The sequence below is a fragment of the Trichoplax adhaerens genome, genomic scaffold (assembly GCF_000150275.1).
Source record: "Trichoplax adhaerens TRIADscaffold_6 genomic scaffold, whole genome shotgun sequence".
NCBI lineage: Eukaryota > Metazoa > Placozoa > Uniplacotomia > Trichoplacea > Trichoplacidae > Trichoplax > Trichoplax adhaerens.
This window is the reverse complement of record NW_002060948.1, coordinates 1,748,183-1,766,493: the sequence shown is the minus strand read 5'-3', so window position 1 is coordinate 1,766,493 and position 18,311 is coordinate 1,748,183. Positions and strand designations below refer to the sequence as shown.

The following is an 18,311-nucleotide window of genomic DNA, read 5'->3' as shown; positions in this document are numbered from 1 at the left end:
GTTTTGAATAGAATGCATGCAGCAGGGTTCCGTTTTAAAGGGACAATTATGATTCTGATCGCTTTAGTCAAATCCTTATCCCTCATCTACTGTTTAATCGCCCTGTGTAGATTATTATAGATAATCCTGTTAATTAGGCACTACTGCACCGCAAGATGGATCACGAGAAAAATTTCCTTTTTGTGATCTATCCATGCTAGGAAAATGATATTTACTCTACTGTAGGCCGTGTACACTATCATAGCATTCGATGATCGATATTTATGGATGATGCAATCGATCTGCCTTCCGCAAAGGAGGGTTACCTAGGAAATTATTGTCATTGAGCGAGATAGCTTATGAAATTGTTAAATCTAATCGAAGTGATTTAACTAGAAATGAACATTGTACAATGTTCGAGGGCAGTTGTCCGGGAGGTAATCGTCCGGATGCAGATACCAGAAGAGTACAAAGTACTTTGCATATTCTAATTATGCATGGGGTACTATTACTAATTAATTAATTATTACTATAAAGAAACAAATGGTTGGAGCACTGTTGGGCCCTACAACACTGTTAGCTTACGTCATAGAGCTCTTAAGTTGTGAGACAAGGAAACCATTGGAAGCTGCTACAATATTGAATGCCACTTTGCATTAAATCAGCCTCAAGAAAGCCCTCCAGCTCTAAAATATTGCTTCCGACCAATTTAGGCAGGTGATCTGATGCTTTCGAGTTATTAAATGATGTTCAATAAGGAAAAGTTTACAATTTAAAGTACGACTCAGAGAGTATTGGGTAGTACAGTATGTACTATAGATCATTAATGAGCAAATGAGCATGCAGGGGATATGATATATGGATGCTTTCAGTTAAAATGATGTTCAATGAGGAAAAGCTTGCCATTTAAAATAAAATATTCAGTGTTTATCTCCGCATCATCGTATGTTTTACCTTGATATGATCTACTACAAGGCCCCACCTCGTCAACCGATTGTGCTAAATACTTCCTTATGATAGTACCTTAGTGTGCAGACGGTCGATTCTGAACTGACTGATTTTCTAAATTAAGTAGTATTACGTTGAATCTTATTGTCTATTGCTAAACTCTACTTGAAAACAGTTATATACGACCGTAAATGTTGTTTAAGTTAGGTTGTGTCTCACATTTCGATCGTTCAGCGTTTCTCTCTCTCTCGCTCTCTTTAGAAGAGTAGGAAGTAGTCCCTGGACAAGTCCAGGTCTTCTTCTAGTAATCCATGGTTAAGGGCAGTCCTTGTCGTCTGCGTCTCATCGATAAAGCAGAGTCGCTTTACTGAAAACCAAATAACATTACTTTATAAGTGCTAGGCGTGCGAGCGATTTGATTTACAAATGCTTGTAGTTGAAATAATGTTCAATAGGGGAAGTATACAGTTGGAAGTATTCAGTCAGTATAGGGCATAGCAACATCCAACTATCCATGAGAATGGATTATTTTTAAATGTTCACATGTTGCTAAACTGAAAATACAGTGTACTGTACAGTGATTACCTTTTATTCGATTGATTTTTGGATATAAGATATATTACTAAATTGATACATACCATACTGTACATTGGTGTAGATACTCATATATCAGCATAATTCAAAATATTCATCATCCATTCAGTTTTTATGTAAGGACACTCTTACTCGATCGGTCTATTGAGCTTCAATTTTAAAAGGATGCTTGCATACAAGACATTTTATAGACATGTCTTCTACTGTATTAACGTGATTTAATGTATTTATGATTCAATGAATTGCTGCATAAACGAATAGATTCATCCACTCCATAGTTATCTTATCTGACTATCACTGAAATCTATTTGTAAAATGTAATCGATTTTGTATTGCATTTTTATTGGTAGAATTACTCCGAATTAAGAACTTTAAGAACTCGGTCTCACCATGAGCAAGCTTAGAATTTTTATTGTTATTCTAGCAATTGCAATCTATTATTTCCTTATACATGGACGATGCGAATATAAAGGGGATGAGAGATTAGATGGAAAAACTGTAATTATTACTGGAGCTAATACTGGAATCGGGAAAGAAGCGGCAATCGATTTAGCAAGACGTGGAGCTCGAGTCATTTGTGCATGTCGATCTAAATCGCGTGGCGAAGCGGCTGTAGAAGACATCAAAAATATTAGTGGCAATAACAATGTAGTTTTAAAAATGTTAGACTTAGGTTCCTTAAATTCTATACGACAATTCGCTAAGGATATTAACGCAAAAGAAGAAAGATTAGACGTGTTAATTAATAACGCTGGTTTAGGTAATAATCATTACACATAACCGTCGGTAAACATTATATCTCATATTGCAATCGCTATCTTCTCTAACAGTAACTTAGTCATTTGCCCAAACTATAGTACGCGTATCTAGAGAGAAACATGCTTTTAAAATATTGTTAATGCTTTAATAGTTGTACCGTAGAAGTAGTTTTAACACAATAGAAAAAGCTATTCCTATTGACTTTATTGTGGTTAAGAATTTTATAGTATAGACTATACTGGCTAAGGTTCGGAATAGGGCACGCATAATTAACGTATACTCGTATAACATATAAACTTTTTTACTTCCTAATTTTTGCAGCTGGACCTTTTTACAGAGATACCACTGAAGATGGTTTCGAAAGAATGATGGGTGTTAATCATCTCGGTCATTTCTTATTAACAAATCTATTATTAGATTTACTCAAGAAATCACAACCAAGCAGAATTGTTGTTGTAACCTCGGAAGCTCATAGAACCTTGGTATCTGAAATGGATTTGGAAGATCTTATGAGTGAAAAATCTTATTCTGGTACTAGTGGATATGGGCACAGTAAACTCGCCAACATTCTATTTTCGTTGGAGCTTAGCAAAAGATTAAAGGATACTTCTATAACAATAAATTCTTTACATCCTGGAGCAGTAATGACTGATCTTGGTCGACACATTGAAGATTACCTACATTTACCACCTTTCTTACTTGAAGCTTTGCGTTGGACGTTATCAATCTTCGTAAGGGATGCCCGTCAAGGAGCACAAACAATTATTTGTCTTGCTGTCGATAAGAGTCTCCAATCAGTATCCGGTAAATATTTTGCTGACTGCGAGATTTCGAGAGAATCAGCGGCTGCTAGGAACGAAACTGCTGCAAAGCTACTATGGGATATTAGTGAAAAATTAGTTAATCTATCTACCTAAATTGCAATCGGTATTTTCTGTTCGAAATTTATTAATAGTGTAGGCGTAGACATCTAGAATCTGTAGATTCTAGAAGTTCATACTAGACCTGAGAAAGGTTCGGTTCGGTTCAATACATTTATGATCTATACTTCATACCGTGAGATGCCATTAACTAGGAATAAATGATTACTAGCATTAGTTTAAAACTTTGGAGTATAAGATAGACTATTTAGTATAACATAAAATATGGATAGCATATTATTTCAAATACTCAAAATTTTATCTATGAATACATGCATGCAATATACTACAGTACAGTACCTTTTGCAGAGCTTTCTCTATGAAATGTAATATATCGTAACTTTTTTACTACACTCCACTATTATCCAGATATTTGGCGAAGAAACCATTATATACGAGTTTTTGTAGGCGATCACGATCATAATATCACCTTTTTTTATCTTACATTCATGATAATGTTATACAACAAATACATGCATTCGTTACTGTGACTATTAGTTAATTATAATACGATTCTTCATGTTTTCAAAATTCAATTTTTCCTGTTTAGGTTTACAATTATTTGTTATCTAAGCTATTATCAATCTTTGAAATAAAGGAAATGTGCTATTTTAGTAATTCATTTTCATGTAGGTAATTCAACTAAATGATATACGTAACCTGTTCAGATTATACTATATAATTGCATAGTAACACCCATGCAATATTTTGATTATAATTATGATTAACTATTTAAATTTGAACGCAATGTTTAATCGAGTAATGTCATCAAGCATCAGTTAGTAGCTATATCGCTGCATTTCAGCTAGATAGAAAGAAGAGAAGAAAATGCAGTAGTTTTATTGATTGCATCTTGTAATAAGTGTATTTTATTAACGGTAAGCAATTTACCAAGCAACAGTTTAACTGTTGCAGCTGCATCGTTGCATTTTAGTTGTATAGAAAGAAGAGCAGAGTAGCTATATCGCTGCATTTCAGCTGGATAGAAAGAAGAGAAGAAAATGTAGTAGTTTTACTAATTGCATCTTGTACAAGTGTTTTTTATTAACGGTAAGCAATTTACCCTGCAACAGTTTGTTGCAGCTGTATGGCTGCATTTTAGCTGTATAGAAAGAAGAGCAGAATAGCAATATCGCAGCATTTTAGCTGGATAGAAAGAAGAGAAGAAAATGTAGTAGTTTTACGGATTCCTTCTTGTACAAGTGTATTTTATTAACGGTAAGTAAATTACCAAGCAACAGTTTAACTGTTACAGCTGTATGGCTGCATTTTAGCTGGATAGAAAGAAAAGCAGAAAATAGTTGTACTAGTTCTATCTTGCACAAGTTTAACCAGAAGTAAATGCAATGAATAAATATGCGGTAAATAAGCTGTACAAGTACTGTATATAACCTGCTGCCTCTGTACAACGGCAACTGGAAAAAGACGTATACAGTAGCCACCATTGCTGATGGAACTCAGTAATCTAGCTCATAACTGAGAGGCCGAGGGCTATTTGTGTAGCGAAGTGCAGTAGTAACCGTAGCTGTATTTACTTTAAACGATACCGGTCAGTTAGACTACTATAGCTATTGGCTAATACCACCTACGTACAGGTAGGCAATACGGTACAGTCAGTACTATACCTTAAATGGACCTTCGACAGCTACGAGCTTGTAATTTTCTCCAATTTACATAATCAGCGTTTCTACCCTCCGAAGCTGATCGTCGTCAATTTAACCCTTCTACAGCATACAGGTAATAAGAAATTGCAGTCATGTCTTGACTATACATCATGCTATAATCAACATTTGCACGTATTTCATTTATATAAATGAATGTAGATAAAACGTAGGTACAGCACTGTAAATTATCTCGTAGCAATGCAAAACTTTGGACAAGATGCTACTGTATTTTTTGCTATTTTACACGTGCTGAAGTTGAAAATAACGCCACCTGATTCAAGTTTTAAGAATATACCTGATAGCTTGATTTAACTGTGCTGTACTGTAAAGATACCAGTAAAGTGTCCACGATAAAACGATAGACTACGCAAGTTTTAAATTGTTTTCCTCCTTGCTTCCATCACGAAATGAGAAATCAACCTGATTTTTTTTTATTCTTTATGTATTGTACAGGATTTTGCATAGCAGCAATAACCCAATTCCACCATGAGCAAGTTTAGAATTTTCATTATTATTCTAGCAATTGCAATCTATTATTTCGTCATACACGGACGATGCGAATATAAAGGGGATGAGAGATTAGATGGAAAAACTGTAATTATTACTGGAGCTAATACTGGAATCGGGAAAGAAGCGGCAATCGATTTAGCAAGACGTGGAGCTCGAGTCATTTGTGCATGTCGATCTAAATCGCGTGGCGAAGCGGCTGTAGAAGACATCAAAAATATTAGTGGCAATAACAATGTAGCTTTAAAAATGTTAGACTTAGGTTCCTTAAATTCTATACGACAATTCGCTAAGGATATTAACGCAAAAGAAGAAAGATTGGACGTGTTAATCAACAATGCTGGATTAGGTAACAACCCTCATTGTATTTGTTTGCAATAGAAATCATGCAGATCTCATCCACTTAGTGCATTTATCACTATTCTTGAAACTGCTTTCGACGATACAATTTCAATCATGCGCCCACACTATATATATATACCAGCACAACTTTAGAATACAAAAGTTCAAAATGGCGTAACTCATACATATTAAGCTAGCATCATTATGCTAATTCGTTAAGTGATAGCAATTAGTAAGTAGAATTTGCGAATACCACACAGATGAGTATACTATACGGAATTGTGTACATTGTACAGTACAGTATAGACCTACGATGGAGCTAAAGATAAATTATTGTTGTATTATTGCTATTGTATTGCATGTTCCAAGTAAGTTAGCTATTCTGGAGTTACTACGTCCAAATAATCCTATAAATTGACCAATTCTGTATTTCTCTCATAGCTGGTCCTGCCTACAGAGATACCACTGAAGATGGTTTCGAAAGAATGATGGGTGTTAATCATCTCGGACATTTCTTGTTAACAGATCTATTATTAGATTTACTCAAGAAGTCACAACCAAGCAGAATCGTCGTTGTTTCATCCAACGCTCATAGGATGGTATCTAGTATGAACCTTGATGATCTTATGAGTGAAAAATCCTATTCTGGTACTAGCGTATATGGGTACTCTAAACTTGCCAACATCCTATTTTCATTAGAAATGAGTAAAAGGTTAAAAGGTACTTCTGTAACAATAAATGCTTTACATCCGGGAGCCGTGATGACAGAGCTTGGTCGACACCTTGATGATTACCTTCAATTACCACCTTTCTTAAATAAAGCTATGCGCTGGACAATGTCAATTTTTTTCAGAGATTCCCGTCAAGGAGCACAAACAGTGATTTGTCTTGCTGTCGATAGGAATCTTGAATCAGTATCTGGCAAATATTTTGCTGAATGTAAAATTTCTGAAACAACAGCAGCAGCTACGAACGAAACTGAAGCAAAGATGTTGTGGGATATTAGTGAAAAATTAGTTAATCCATCTGCTTAAATCATTAGAAACCATTCTTGCTGGAAGTTTATTATTAACGCCTATTCGCATAGCTATACACAGTACCTTACTGCAAAATGTAAAATGATAGAATTTTAGGTAAACTAGACAAAGATTTATAAAATTCTAGATTTTAAAGCATGTGTCGTAAAATGATTGTATAGCAATTACCATGCAATATTGTATTCGAATTGGATTGATGATTAATCCAGCTATTTCATTAAGTAGCTGCCAAAAAATGAAGTTATATGCAAGTACGCTTATATCCAAGTCAATGGATCACATTAAATATACATCAATAAATCTACGATAACCTATTATTCCAGAATGATAATTAAGTCACCTCTATTTTTCTGTAACGATTATCATGATTGATTCTGGAAAGGTAAAGACCCTTCATAAATGCTTACAGTATAAGTTAGCGATTGCTGCAGATGACGCTTTGATCACTATAGTATAGTGCAGATACGGCTCATCGTCAGATGCATAAGCTATCGCTGTTTTTCTGTTGTACATAACATCATGCAACATTTAGACAACCATTCAATTTTATCTGTTGATAGAAAGAAATTCTATACCTTGGAGGTCTGTAACTCAACAGCTCTTGTCAAACGTTGTGTTGTGAGAGCAATGTCTACGTGCTGTTGATAATTGCTGCCATTAAGTTAAAATATCACCAAGCTTTGATTATACTAAAATCATGGCAATATAATATTAGTATTGGTAGCTTCGATCTGCAATAATCTATAATATGGGTCATGTTTTCTCTTTAATATAAAATGTGCTATAACTACAATATGTTGTATTCAGTGGCTTAGATCTGTAGTAATCCATAATACGTATGGGCCATGTTTTGTCTTTTATGCGTTAACATGGAAATCGACTCCATAGCGGTTAGAGCATTGATACTCATTATATGGGTCAAAATTGAACGGTTAAAACAATGAATCATGTGTACTAAGATGGCCAATTTAATGGGAGAAATAAGTTTACAAATGAAAACAAGAAGATATAAATCTTCCTTTTAAGCATAAAGGTAAATTCTACTTTTACCATAAGCGAATGTCCCAGGAACATACAGTATTAAGTCAGTCTATCTAGTAGTCCATGCTCTGACCAAAACAGGTGGCCGTCTTTCCGTTATTCTCAACTTTAGCCACTACATTACATTACATAGTATATTTATTTATTATTGATAATGTGGTAAAATATTTGCGTACTGTATATGTTATACACAACTATAAGTTAATTTAGATCGAAACATATATAATTATCTCGCTATAGTATAGACTTGAAACGAAAATTTATATCACACATTTTGCTCATGGTGAAGTTGAGAAATCTCCCTGATCAAAGCTATAACAATTCCCTTTAGGGTCTTTCCCGACCGATTAGATATGATCTTGTAATCGGATCTGTCTAATGAACTGTATTTCTGGATGGCATCTGCCTCTATCGAAAGATATTCGCGAAATTTTGAAGTCCTCATCAGTAGTTTTACGATTAGTGCATGATCCAACATAAAATTACTTTTCTTTAGTCATTGAAATAGAAATTAAAAATATCATTATTCTTCCATTGGTTCGCTAAGAATTCATAACTCAAATAACTCAATCCCATAATGATCAAGTCTAGTATTTTCATGATTGTGCTAGCAATGATAATCTACGGATATTTTACCTTTATTTATGGACGATTGGAATATGAAGGAAGTGAAAGGTTAGATGGAAAAACTGTCATTATTACTGGAGCTAATACTGGAATTGGAAAAGAAGCGGCGATCGATTTAGCAAGACGTGGTGCTCGAGTGATTTGTGCTTGTCGATCTAAATCGCGTGGCGAAGCAGCTATAGAAGATATAAAAAAGACTAGCGGTAGTAATAACGTAGTTTTAATGATGTTAGACTTAGGTTCCTTAAAGTCTGTGCGACAATTCGCCAAGGATATCTATGCAAAAGAGGAAAGATTAGATGTCTTAATCAATAATGCTGGATTAGGTAACTATATCAAAACTATTTGGACTACAGCTATTACAATCGATAGAAACCTACGCTACCTGCTTAAAAGAATGCTTGAAATTGTAGCATAGAGCCATCACAGCTATTAGAATGCAAATGTTTAGAATAAAACAACGCACATATTTGTATATTAAGCTAAAATTATTACGCCGTGTGGTTAAGCTAGAACAATTAAAATAGTAATTCTAATATGGATAGTGGACAATAGAATGGATACTAGTTTATAAATGAATTGCCAATCATGCTAGTATACATTGCAGTCGTTATACTTGATATGGATATAGAGCGTAGTTATAAAGATAACTTACTTTTGTAACATGGCTGAAGTAGACATTACAATCTGTATTCTAACTTAGATTAATACATTAAGATAGCGCCTCTACAGTAGCCGAATTAAAATGATCTTTTAAGTTTACCAACTCTGCATTTCTTTTTTCAGTTGGACCTGTTTACAGAGATACAACTAAAGATGGTTTCGAAAGGATGATAGGTGTTAATCACCTCGGACATTTCTTATTAACAGATTTGCTATTAGATTTACTCAAGAAATCACAACCAAGCAGAATCGTCGTTGTATCATCGGGCTCTCATACCATGGTACCCGGCATGAATTTTGACGACCTTATGAGTGAAAAGTCCTATTCTGTCCTAACAACCTATGCGTATAGTAAACTCGCCAACGTCTTATTTTCATTCGAAATGAGTAGAAGATTAAAAGGTACTTCTGTAACAATAAATTCTTTACATCCTGGAGTAGTTATGACAGAGGTTTTTCGATACTTTGAAGATTACCTGCAACTTCCGTCTTTTATAAATAAAGCTTTGCGTTGGATGCTATCGGCAGTTTTAAGAGATGCCCGTCAAGGAGCACAAACAGTGATTTGCCTTGCTGTCGATAAAAGTCTTCAATCTGTATCTGGTCAATTCTTTGAAGAATGTGAAATTTATGAAACATCAGAAGCCGCTACTAACGAAACTGAAGCAAAGATGTTATGGGATATTAGTCAAAAACTAGTTAATTTATCCCCATAGATCTTTACCAACTTTGTTATAACTTTACCTCGATAAAAGTAAAATGCAGCTTTTACTGTAAGATACAGATATTTGACTTTCTCACTCAAGAATGTATGCCATTCAGGTTTAATAACATTTTATTAAAGAAAAATTGAACTAGTATAACTGCTTGGAGTAAATATAGCGGTGCGAATATTCATTACAAATTTCTATCTATGATTTAAGGTCTTAAATATATCATTTTTGGTATCTTTAATGTTTAACAACATTTTTTTAAGAAGTATTAATTTTTTATAATAGCTTGAAGTAAATATAGCGGTTTAAGTACTATTTACAACTTTTCTACCTTTGACTTAAGATTTTAAATATATCATTTTTGGTATCTTTAATGTTTATTAATATTTCAATTAAAAAATTAAAGTAGTATAATTGCTTAGCTGAAATGTTGCAATGCAAATATTAGTTACAATAATAATATTAATAATTAATATTCGTTATCAGTTACATTAGTTTTCTATCTATGACTTCAAATTTTAAATATTTCATTTTGGTATCTTTAGGGTTTAACAATAATATTTAATTCAAGAAAATTAAAATATTCTGGCTACTTAGAGGAAATATAGCGGTGCAGATATTCATTACAACTTTTAAATACAACCTTTTAATATCTTCAAGGCTTCATAAGATTTCAATTAAAAATTAAAGTATTATGACCTGCTTGGACTAAATATAGCGCTGCAAATACTATTGACAATTTTATATATATGACTTAAGGTTTTAAATATAGCATTTGGTATCTTTGGAGTTCAGTAACATTTTAACTGAGAAAATTTTAGGTAGTAAAACCGCTTGGAAGAAATATAGCGGTTCAAATACTACTTACGACTTTTCGATCGGAACTTAAGATTTTGAACATACTGTACCATTTTAATTAAGAAAAATTAAAGTATCACAGCTATCTAAGTGAATATACACGTATATGGCAGTGCAACTATTAGTTACAACTTTTCCATCATGACTTCTGGTTTTAATTTCACTATCTTAAGTCAAAAATTATTTGATACCGAGAACGTAAACGTGAAATAATGCGATTAAGATTGCTAAAAGGATTTATTCAATATTTAGCAAATATTCAGCAAAGAAATTTCTCGATTTTTGCACTTCATAAACTTGTAAGGACTTTAGCAACTCTATTCGGATATATAGGCAATTTCTCATAACTGTACTTCATAGCGCTGAATAAAAACATCCATAATTGGTATTGTTTTAATAAATCTTATCACTTTAATAGTCCTAAATCAAATGTATGATCTCGAAGACTTGTGCTAGATCTTGAAACAGTAATGAATTAAAGGGTAACTTACTTATTTACATATTCTATCCTATGGGTAGTATGGTCAAAAGGAAATAAAATCAGCATTTATACATGTTATTGAGTGGCATGTTGGTAACCTTAACTATCGGGAAATAATCATCTTCCAGAATGAATATAAACAGATAATCTTTACTATACTTATTACAACATCATAGAAAGTTAAGTTAATTACTATTGAGGGATTTTTTTCAATTATTGGTAGCATTGGATATAAAATAATTTCCTATTATCATTAAGAATCAAGAAAGTATAGTGACAGGAATCCGATATAATAATAAAATAGCGTACTCGAATATGATATAATTAAATAGTAATATCATACCGAGGTATAAATAATTTATTTAAATTATCAAGTACTACTGACTGAAGAGGATAATATTTAATTGCCAATCCACTGATCTACTGCGTTTTGGCTTCTATTTTGACTGGTATAATTATTGATTTTTCATCACGAAATTTTCTCTTTAAGCGCGGAATAAGCATGTTCGAGGGCCAAATGATCCTAAAATGAATAATGGAAAGAAATTTAATAAGGAATTAATCGTTTGGCATAACTATGATCAAATAAATATTATGTACATTTAATATATAAAGATTGAGCTTAAATTTACTACTAACCTTAGTTTTTTGTTGCAGAGCTACTTGCATTTTATTTAATTCTTCCAATTTCTGATTTAATAATATTGAAGATCGCTGAGGTTTATCTTCTGACAACGGAATGGCATTACGAAGCTGGACAACTTCACCACTTCCTTCTCTATTTTCTACCTGTATGATAGTATGATAATTGCAGTAAATATAGGATAGTTGTAATAACTTTACCTTTATCAAGTAGTATAACCATTTACTATAAAAAAATTGTTGAAATTTACCTCAGAATTGTTTGTTGAGCCAACTAAGCCATCACGCCTCAAATCTTCATTTGCTTGGCGTAATTCTTTTACTCGACCTTGTAGATGCCGTAATAATTTTGCCGTACTCTCTTGCCGTGAAGTATTTGGGCTAGTAGAACTACTAGTATTGCTTATATAGCTTGTATTGGCTGATGGATGAGAGTTGTAGCTGTTGTTAATATGGCTGCTATCATGTTTCTCATTATTATTAACATTAACCTAAAAAGCCAACGTTGACAATGGTTACGAAGTGGAATTACTACACTAGCACCACTATGCGCAAATTAAGACATTAGCTCACTCTTAAATTTATGTTTTGCTGTTGTTGAATCTCTTTCATGCGCCTATTTAAAAGCATTTTATGACCATATGAGAATTTATTCCTTATATTATAGCAAGATCAATGCAAAAATATTTTGATATTGCAATTCCAATAGCATTGTCATTACCGCTCTATCTCTATATCAAATTCATGCTGAAATTTTAATTTCAGGCCTCTACTTGTTTTCTCCTTCCAACTCTGCATTTCTCTTTCATATTCTTTGATTTTTAGCTCCTAAATATGAAATAACAGCAGAAGAGAGTACTTTAAAAGCTTTGAAGATAATTTTTAAATGAAATTTTAGCCTCGCTGGGAAAGATGTACATCTCAGTGCTCTCAGATTATAATATAATTAGATACACTCATGCAACAATTTACCTTTTCTTTTAAGTCTCGACGTAGTTCTACCTCATCTTTGCCACGAATAACATCGTGATGCAGTTTTGTTATTTCTTCTAAATGATCCTAGAGTATAGAACAATTAAATCTGATTTTAAGACATGGATATCTACAATAGTATTAATTTAAATCCTTTATTTGCAGCTACTTAAGTATTCAATATCAAAATAGCTACCGTCGTACCCGAACTAACTGTTCCCGAAAAGCTTCAAATTCCTTAGTTTTTTGAATTTCAAAATTTCTTTCAAGTGCTTGCCTTTCGGAAATCTATAAAATTTTTATTTTATAATATAGAAATAATGATATTTAGCAAACTTGCATTCAGTTTAGAATCTAGAGATACCGATTCTAAAATTGATTTTGTATTGGTGAGATATTCATGTCCACTGTATAAGTTTACTCTATACTTGTACCTTTTCTAATCGAGCTTGCTCTAATAATTTATTGTCTGATGCCAATTTGTGCTGTAGGTTGCTCATGTGTTGACGTAAATCTTCATTGCATCGACGTAAATTTGCCTAAAAACGAATCAAATTGTGTAATTTATAGATTGGAATATTAGATAAAGTTCAGTGAGATGCAAAACTAATTCTGCTACGACATAAATGCATGGAAAAGTGAATCATTTACAATCAGAGCTATTCGAAATCTATCCTATTTCGCTCACTTGAATCATACGTATCACAAGACTGTGCTAATTCTCATATGTATATAGAGAAGAATATTATAGGAAATTATTTATGTTAGCATGCAAAAGTTTAACGACTAAGAATAAGCATTGCAGAATTTTAGCTATTGTGAAATTTATAATAACTAAGCCACGACAATTAGTAACTAATTGCAAGTGGAAGGTATGGCAATTGTAGTGTTTGCGATGCTTAAACTACTGAATACAACTACCGAATCATGATAATTAACAACTGACCGCAAATAGAATGGTATGATCGTGAAGAAGTTTACGATTTTTAAGCTACCGACAGTTTAGTAATACAGATCAATGAGTTTACATGTAGAAATTTAGAATTCTTGCGTTAAGCTGCTGCATAATATCATGCAGATATATTGATCAACAAACACCTTTGAACTGTAATCTAAGCCATAAGATGGCAATATCAGAATGATATCCATCATCAACTAACCAGTGCATTGATCTTTCGATCTTGTATGTTAACATTATCAGTTTCCTCACTATGCCAAGACTTGCTTAAACCAAGAAATTGGCAACATTCTTTGCATTCTTCTTCGATTTCCTTCATTATCAATTTATCAATTTTATCTACATTCGATTTTTCTCTTCCCAATTTCTTCAATTCATTTTGGTTATCAGTCTTTAAATCGGTGATTTCTTTCCAATGTTTCTTTTTCATTTCATCGACTATTCTTTCAATATCACGCTCTTTTTCCTTGAGTAAAATGAAAAAAAATACCAGAATTGAATAAATCTATTCTAGTTATTAAGGTAATTTAAGCGCACTTTATATCTTAAAATAAATTATTACTATTATGTATCTAACTACTAATCGACATAATTCAAATAAACCGAAAGAGCGACTTCATGCTTAGTCATAACTTACAAATTGGAACTGATCACGAGCAGCTTCAAGTTGAGCATCCAATTTCTTTCTTAAATTTTCTTCGGTTTGTAAAAGTCTATCATTACCATCTAATTCGAGTTGTTCTTTCTCTAAATATAATTCCTGAATTTCCTATTAAACAGAAAGGATAAATATAACTTAAAATAAGCCCGATGATTACTATTGCTGTTGGAAATTATTTGGAATAATACTCTAATTAATATTATAGGATGAACAGAGAGGTATTTTCTATCAGGTAGCTAAGCATTTCTTACGGATTTTTGTTGAGCGATAGTTTGTTCTAAAATTTGAATTTTTTGTCGCTCCTTAGATAAATCTTCTTTTGCCAGAGTCAATGATGTTGTAAATTTATTAGCTGCAGCATCTAATTCTCGATTTAATTGCCGCTTAGTATCCTCTTCGTTATTCTCCCTTTCTTTGTTGATAGCAGATTCAATCTAGTCAATATTTTCATTTATCATAACGACAGCATTAGATTCACTTAATTTTAGCAAATGTTCTGCATATTTTTATTGCAAAGATTATTTAAATCTATTGATCAAGTACGTAATGTTAGATATAAATTCTATAAAAGGGCTTTAAACCGTCAAGAACTATTTAATTTTAACACCAAGCAAAAAATTATTCAATCGTTCGACATATCATGGATTACTCAATACTGCGGAATATTCAGTAGTTTATGGATATATAAGTTGGGTACAACAGTTTTAACTGCTTCTAACTATGGCAATGGTTGAAGTAGATTTAATACAACTGAAGTAACAGGAAAGTACGAAATGAGCCGCGAACTATTTCTACCTCTTTACTACAAGATCAGTTTGAAAGTTTTATCATGCCTAAAGCCATCATGGAAATTAACAAACAACTACTGCGAATACTTTTAAGAATAAGTGAAAATAGCGATAAAGAGTGCCTAGAAACAGTAAAACTAAAGATAATTATAGAGATTTTGATAGCAATTATCATCATGTTGTTATTAAAAAGTTCATAGGAACACCAACGAGAATGTAAAGATTGATTTCATCGCTTACCGGTCAACAGTCAAGGAATTAGAAAAGTAGAAGGCTAAACATACCTGTTCTTTTGCTTGTGCTCGTAGTTTTTCACCTAAAGCTCTAGTTGATTCTTCTTGTTTTTTTAACAGCTCTCGAACATGAGCAATTTCATTCTCTCGGACCTTATTCAATATTATATGAAGTATTAAATTCATTATCTAACTTTACTAATAAAATTAAAACTCCAGAGATCTAATGGAATCTGAATAAATTGGCGTGAAAGAAAACTGTTTTTCTATCATTCAAAAATAATTTTATTGAGAGTTAAAAACAAATAAACAATTAGAATATAACAGAAATAGCCATAATCCATGGCAATATAGATAGAATATATGGCAAATTAGTGAGAGATTCTGTACCTTAATAATACTATCTTTGTTTTCTAATTGAGCGGTAAATAAAAGTCTCTGTTCGCTTAGGCAGTGTTGTTGCTCGCTTTCATGAGATTTTCGAAGCTAAAAGTAGGCATAAAGCAATATAGCAGTTATCTTCTACTTCAGAGTTTTCACTAAACCATACTAAAAATAACCATTAGAGTACAGAGACAATTAAGAAATATTGACCTCAGATAACTTTTTATTTAATCTTTCTTCAGCCGCTTGTTGCTGGGAAAGAGTTAGCAGTTCTTTCTATATATTCCATTATAGAGAATTGCAATTCAATATTGGATTTAATAGATTAAAAACTGCAACTAGGTGCCATCTGTATTATCATTTTTATTGAGTTACACTACTTCAGACACATTAAGCTAGTATACAAGAAAAATTTTTAATCATTAAATTGTCTATTTACCTCTTTCTCCCATGCTAATTCCTTTTCTACAAATTGCTGTTTAAGAGATTCCATTTCCGATTCCTGTAAGATACAAATCATATCATTATAAATTAAACTGTGGTATAATATTCCACTTAAATGAAGAAAGTCACAATTCTCACGTTGAAATTAGGTGAAAGTTTTTGAATTTTATAATGTTGATTAAAATAACATTAAAATACTTTATATTTAATAAAACTAGAAAGAAATTAGGATTCGTGATTTAGTCGTCATGCGAATGATTTACATCATTTAAAAAATAGAAAATAAACGATTGCTACGAAACTTGATAAAACTGATGTTACGTTAAAATTGTTGCCTTTAACAATTATTGGGTAATCTTGGAGGTTGAATTATTACGCGACTATCCCGATCATCTATTTCTACAGTATAACCATTTATAGCTTTTTTGTATCAAATAGATGCTCTGCGGTTAAATCACAATATTAAATTAGTCGATCATTGAACATGACCATTGAGTTTTATTAAACTAAAACAATATTATCAATGTTATTCTTTAGAAATGCAATGGAATATACAACGATTTTATAATTTTTCCATATCAAAAATAAAGGATATTTCACTGGAATGAATATTAAAATCACGAATCATTTATTAGCCAACCTACCTTTACGACCATAATAGTTTGCGTTTCACTGATTAATTCCTTTAATCGATCGCAATCTTCATCATTCTGTTGCTTAAGAACTTCAATTTCATCACTTAGCGCTGCAATAGTTTGATCTTTGTCATCAATTACCCTTTCCAATCTGCCTATCTGTTGTTCGTTGAGCTATAAAGATATTAATCAAGAAATATACCAGATATTAAATTTGGTATAATAATTTAAATTATCTAATATCCAGAAATAAAGCGGATAGTAAAATGGGGTAGAACAGTTTAAATTATCAAATGATTACTTCGAATTAGCTATAGAACAATTCACTAGTGAAAATACAAAAATTTTATCGAATGTAGATGCTTACCTTCATTAAATTCTTAGTTGTATCATTCTCTTCTTTACTTTCGCAGCGATAGTTTTGAAGCTCCTCTTTCAATCGATCTACTTCTTGTTGACTGTACTCTAATCGAATTTGTAATCGATGGCGTTCAATTTCATCTTCAACACGATTATGGTGTTCCATGTTTTGAACTAATGTACTATATTTCTTCCTTATTTCATCATTCGACTTTCTCTGTGATTCCAGCTCCTATATACAATATCGGATCGTTGAAAATAGATACAAAAATGTAAGAATTAGTTCATACATTTATATTAAAAGAAAATTTGTGGATAGACAATATAGATATTGAAATATACAGTATTATGAAAATAGATAATTATCACTCATTATATAAGGTAAAATGTGATAATGATAATACTCAATATCAGACTACAATCATTTTGTAACTCTTAATTAAATTAATTAATATAGATGTATAAAATTTATTGATGTAATCATTCTGTAACTCCTAATTTGAATACGTAAGATTGACTCTATGAAATATCTTAGCCTAGATCATCATCATAAACACAGTAGTAAGGTTCGCGAATTCTATGCCATATTTTATTTTCTTATGCAAATAGTAATAAAAAGTTCTAATTTACAAGCTACTTTTGAAATACCGTAATAATATCGTGTCAAAAAAACAACTTAGACACCTAACAGATACTAACCCCTTTTAAAATATCGACAATTTCGGCATGCCTAGCTTGTTCTTTAGCAAATTCCTCTTGACTATATCGATTTAATTCCACTTCATTGGATTCTAAAGAGCTATAACCACCATCCAATTTCCATGGCCTTGATTGGGCTATTCTTAACTCCCGTTTTAATCGATCTTTTTCCTCTTTTAACTGCAATACCTAGTGCCATAATGAACACAATACCGTCAATCATAAATGATAGAGATATAAGTTGATAATAATATCGATACCGTCCATTAAATCAAGTGCTAATAGAAGTAGATACTGTAGTAAATATCCATATTGATGTGTACACTATCCTTATTTACCTCTTCTTTGGCTATCTTTACATCATCGTCATCATTGTCTGTAGAAGTTGGTTGATGGCGAGTC

The 18,311-nt window shown here is 32.2% G+C and overlaps 3 protein-coding genes across 3 annotated transcripts; all 3 read left to right on the top strand.

Annotated features, from left to right (window-relative positions):
• Positions 1 to 1,911: 1,911 nt before the first annotated feature.
• Positions 1,912 to 3,197, top strand: TRIADDRAFT_27275 (uncharacterized protein; the record flags this gene model as incomplete). Its single annotated transcript, XM_002113612.1, has 3 exons — positions 1,912 to 2,281; positions 2,360 to 2,377; positions 2,620 to 3,197. The coding sequence occupies 3 exons, from the start codon at positions 1,912 to 1,914 to the stop codon at positions 3,195 to 3,197; spliced, it is 966 nt and encodes a 321-aa protein (XP_002113648.1).
• A 2,153-nt stretch (positions 3,198 to 5,350) lies between these two features.
• Positions 5,351 to 6,747, top strand: TRIADDRAFT_57289 (uncharacterized protein; the record flags this gene model as incomplete). Its single annotated transcript, XM_002113611.1, has 2 exons — positions 5,351 to 5,720; positions 6,155 to 6,747. The coding sequence occupies 2 exons, from the start codon at positions 5,351 to 5,353 to the stop codon at positions 6,745 to 6,747; spliced, it is 963 nt and encodes a 320-aa protein (XP_002113647.1).
• Positions 6,748 to 8,368: 1,621 nt separating this feature from the next.
• On the top strand, positions 8,369 to 9,797 carry TRIADDRAFT_57288 (uncharacterized protein; the record flags this gene model as incomplete). Its single annotated transcript, XM_002113610.1, has 2 exons — positions 8,369 to 8,744; positions 9,205 to 9,797. The coding sequence occupies 2 exons, from the start codon at positions 8,369 to 8,371 to the stop codon at positions 9,795 to 9,797; spliced, it is 969 nt and encodes a 322-aa protein (XP_002113646.1).
• Between the last annotated feature and the right edge of the window lie 8,514 nt (positions 9,798 to 18,311).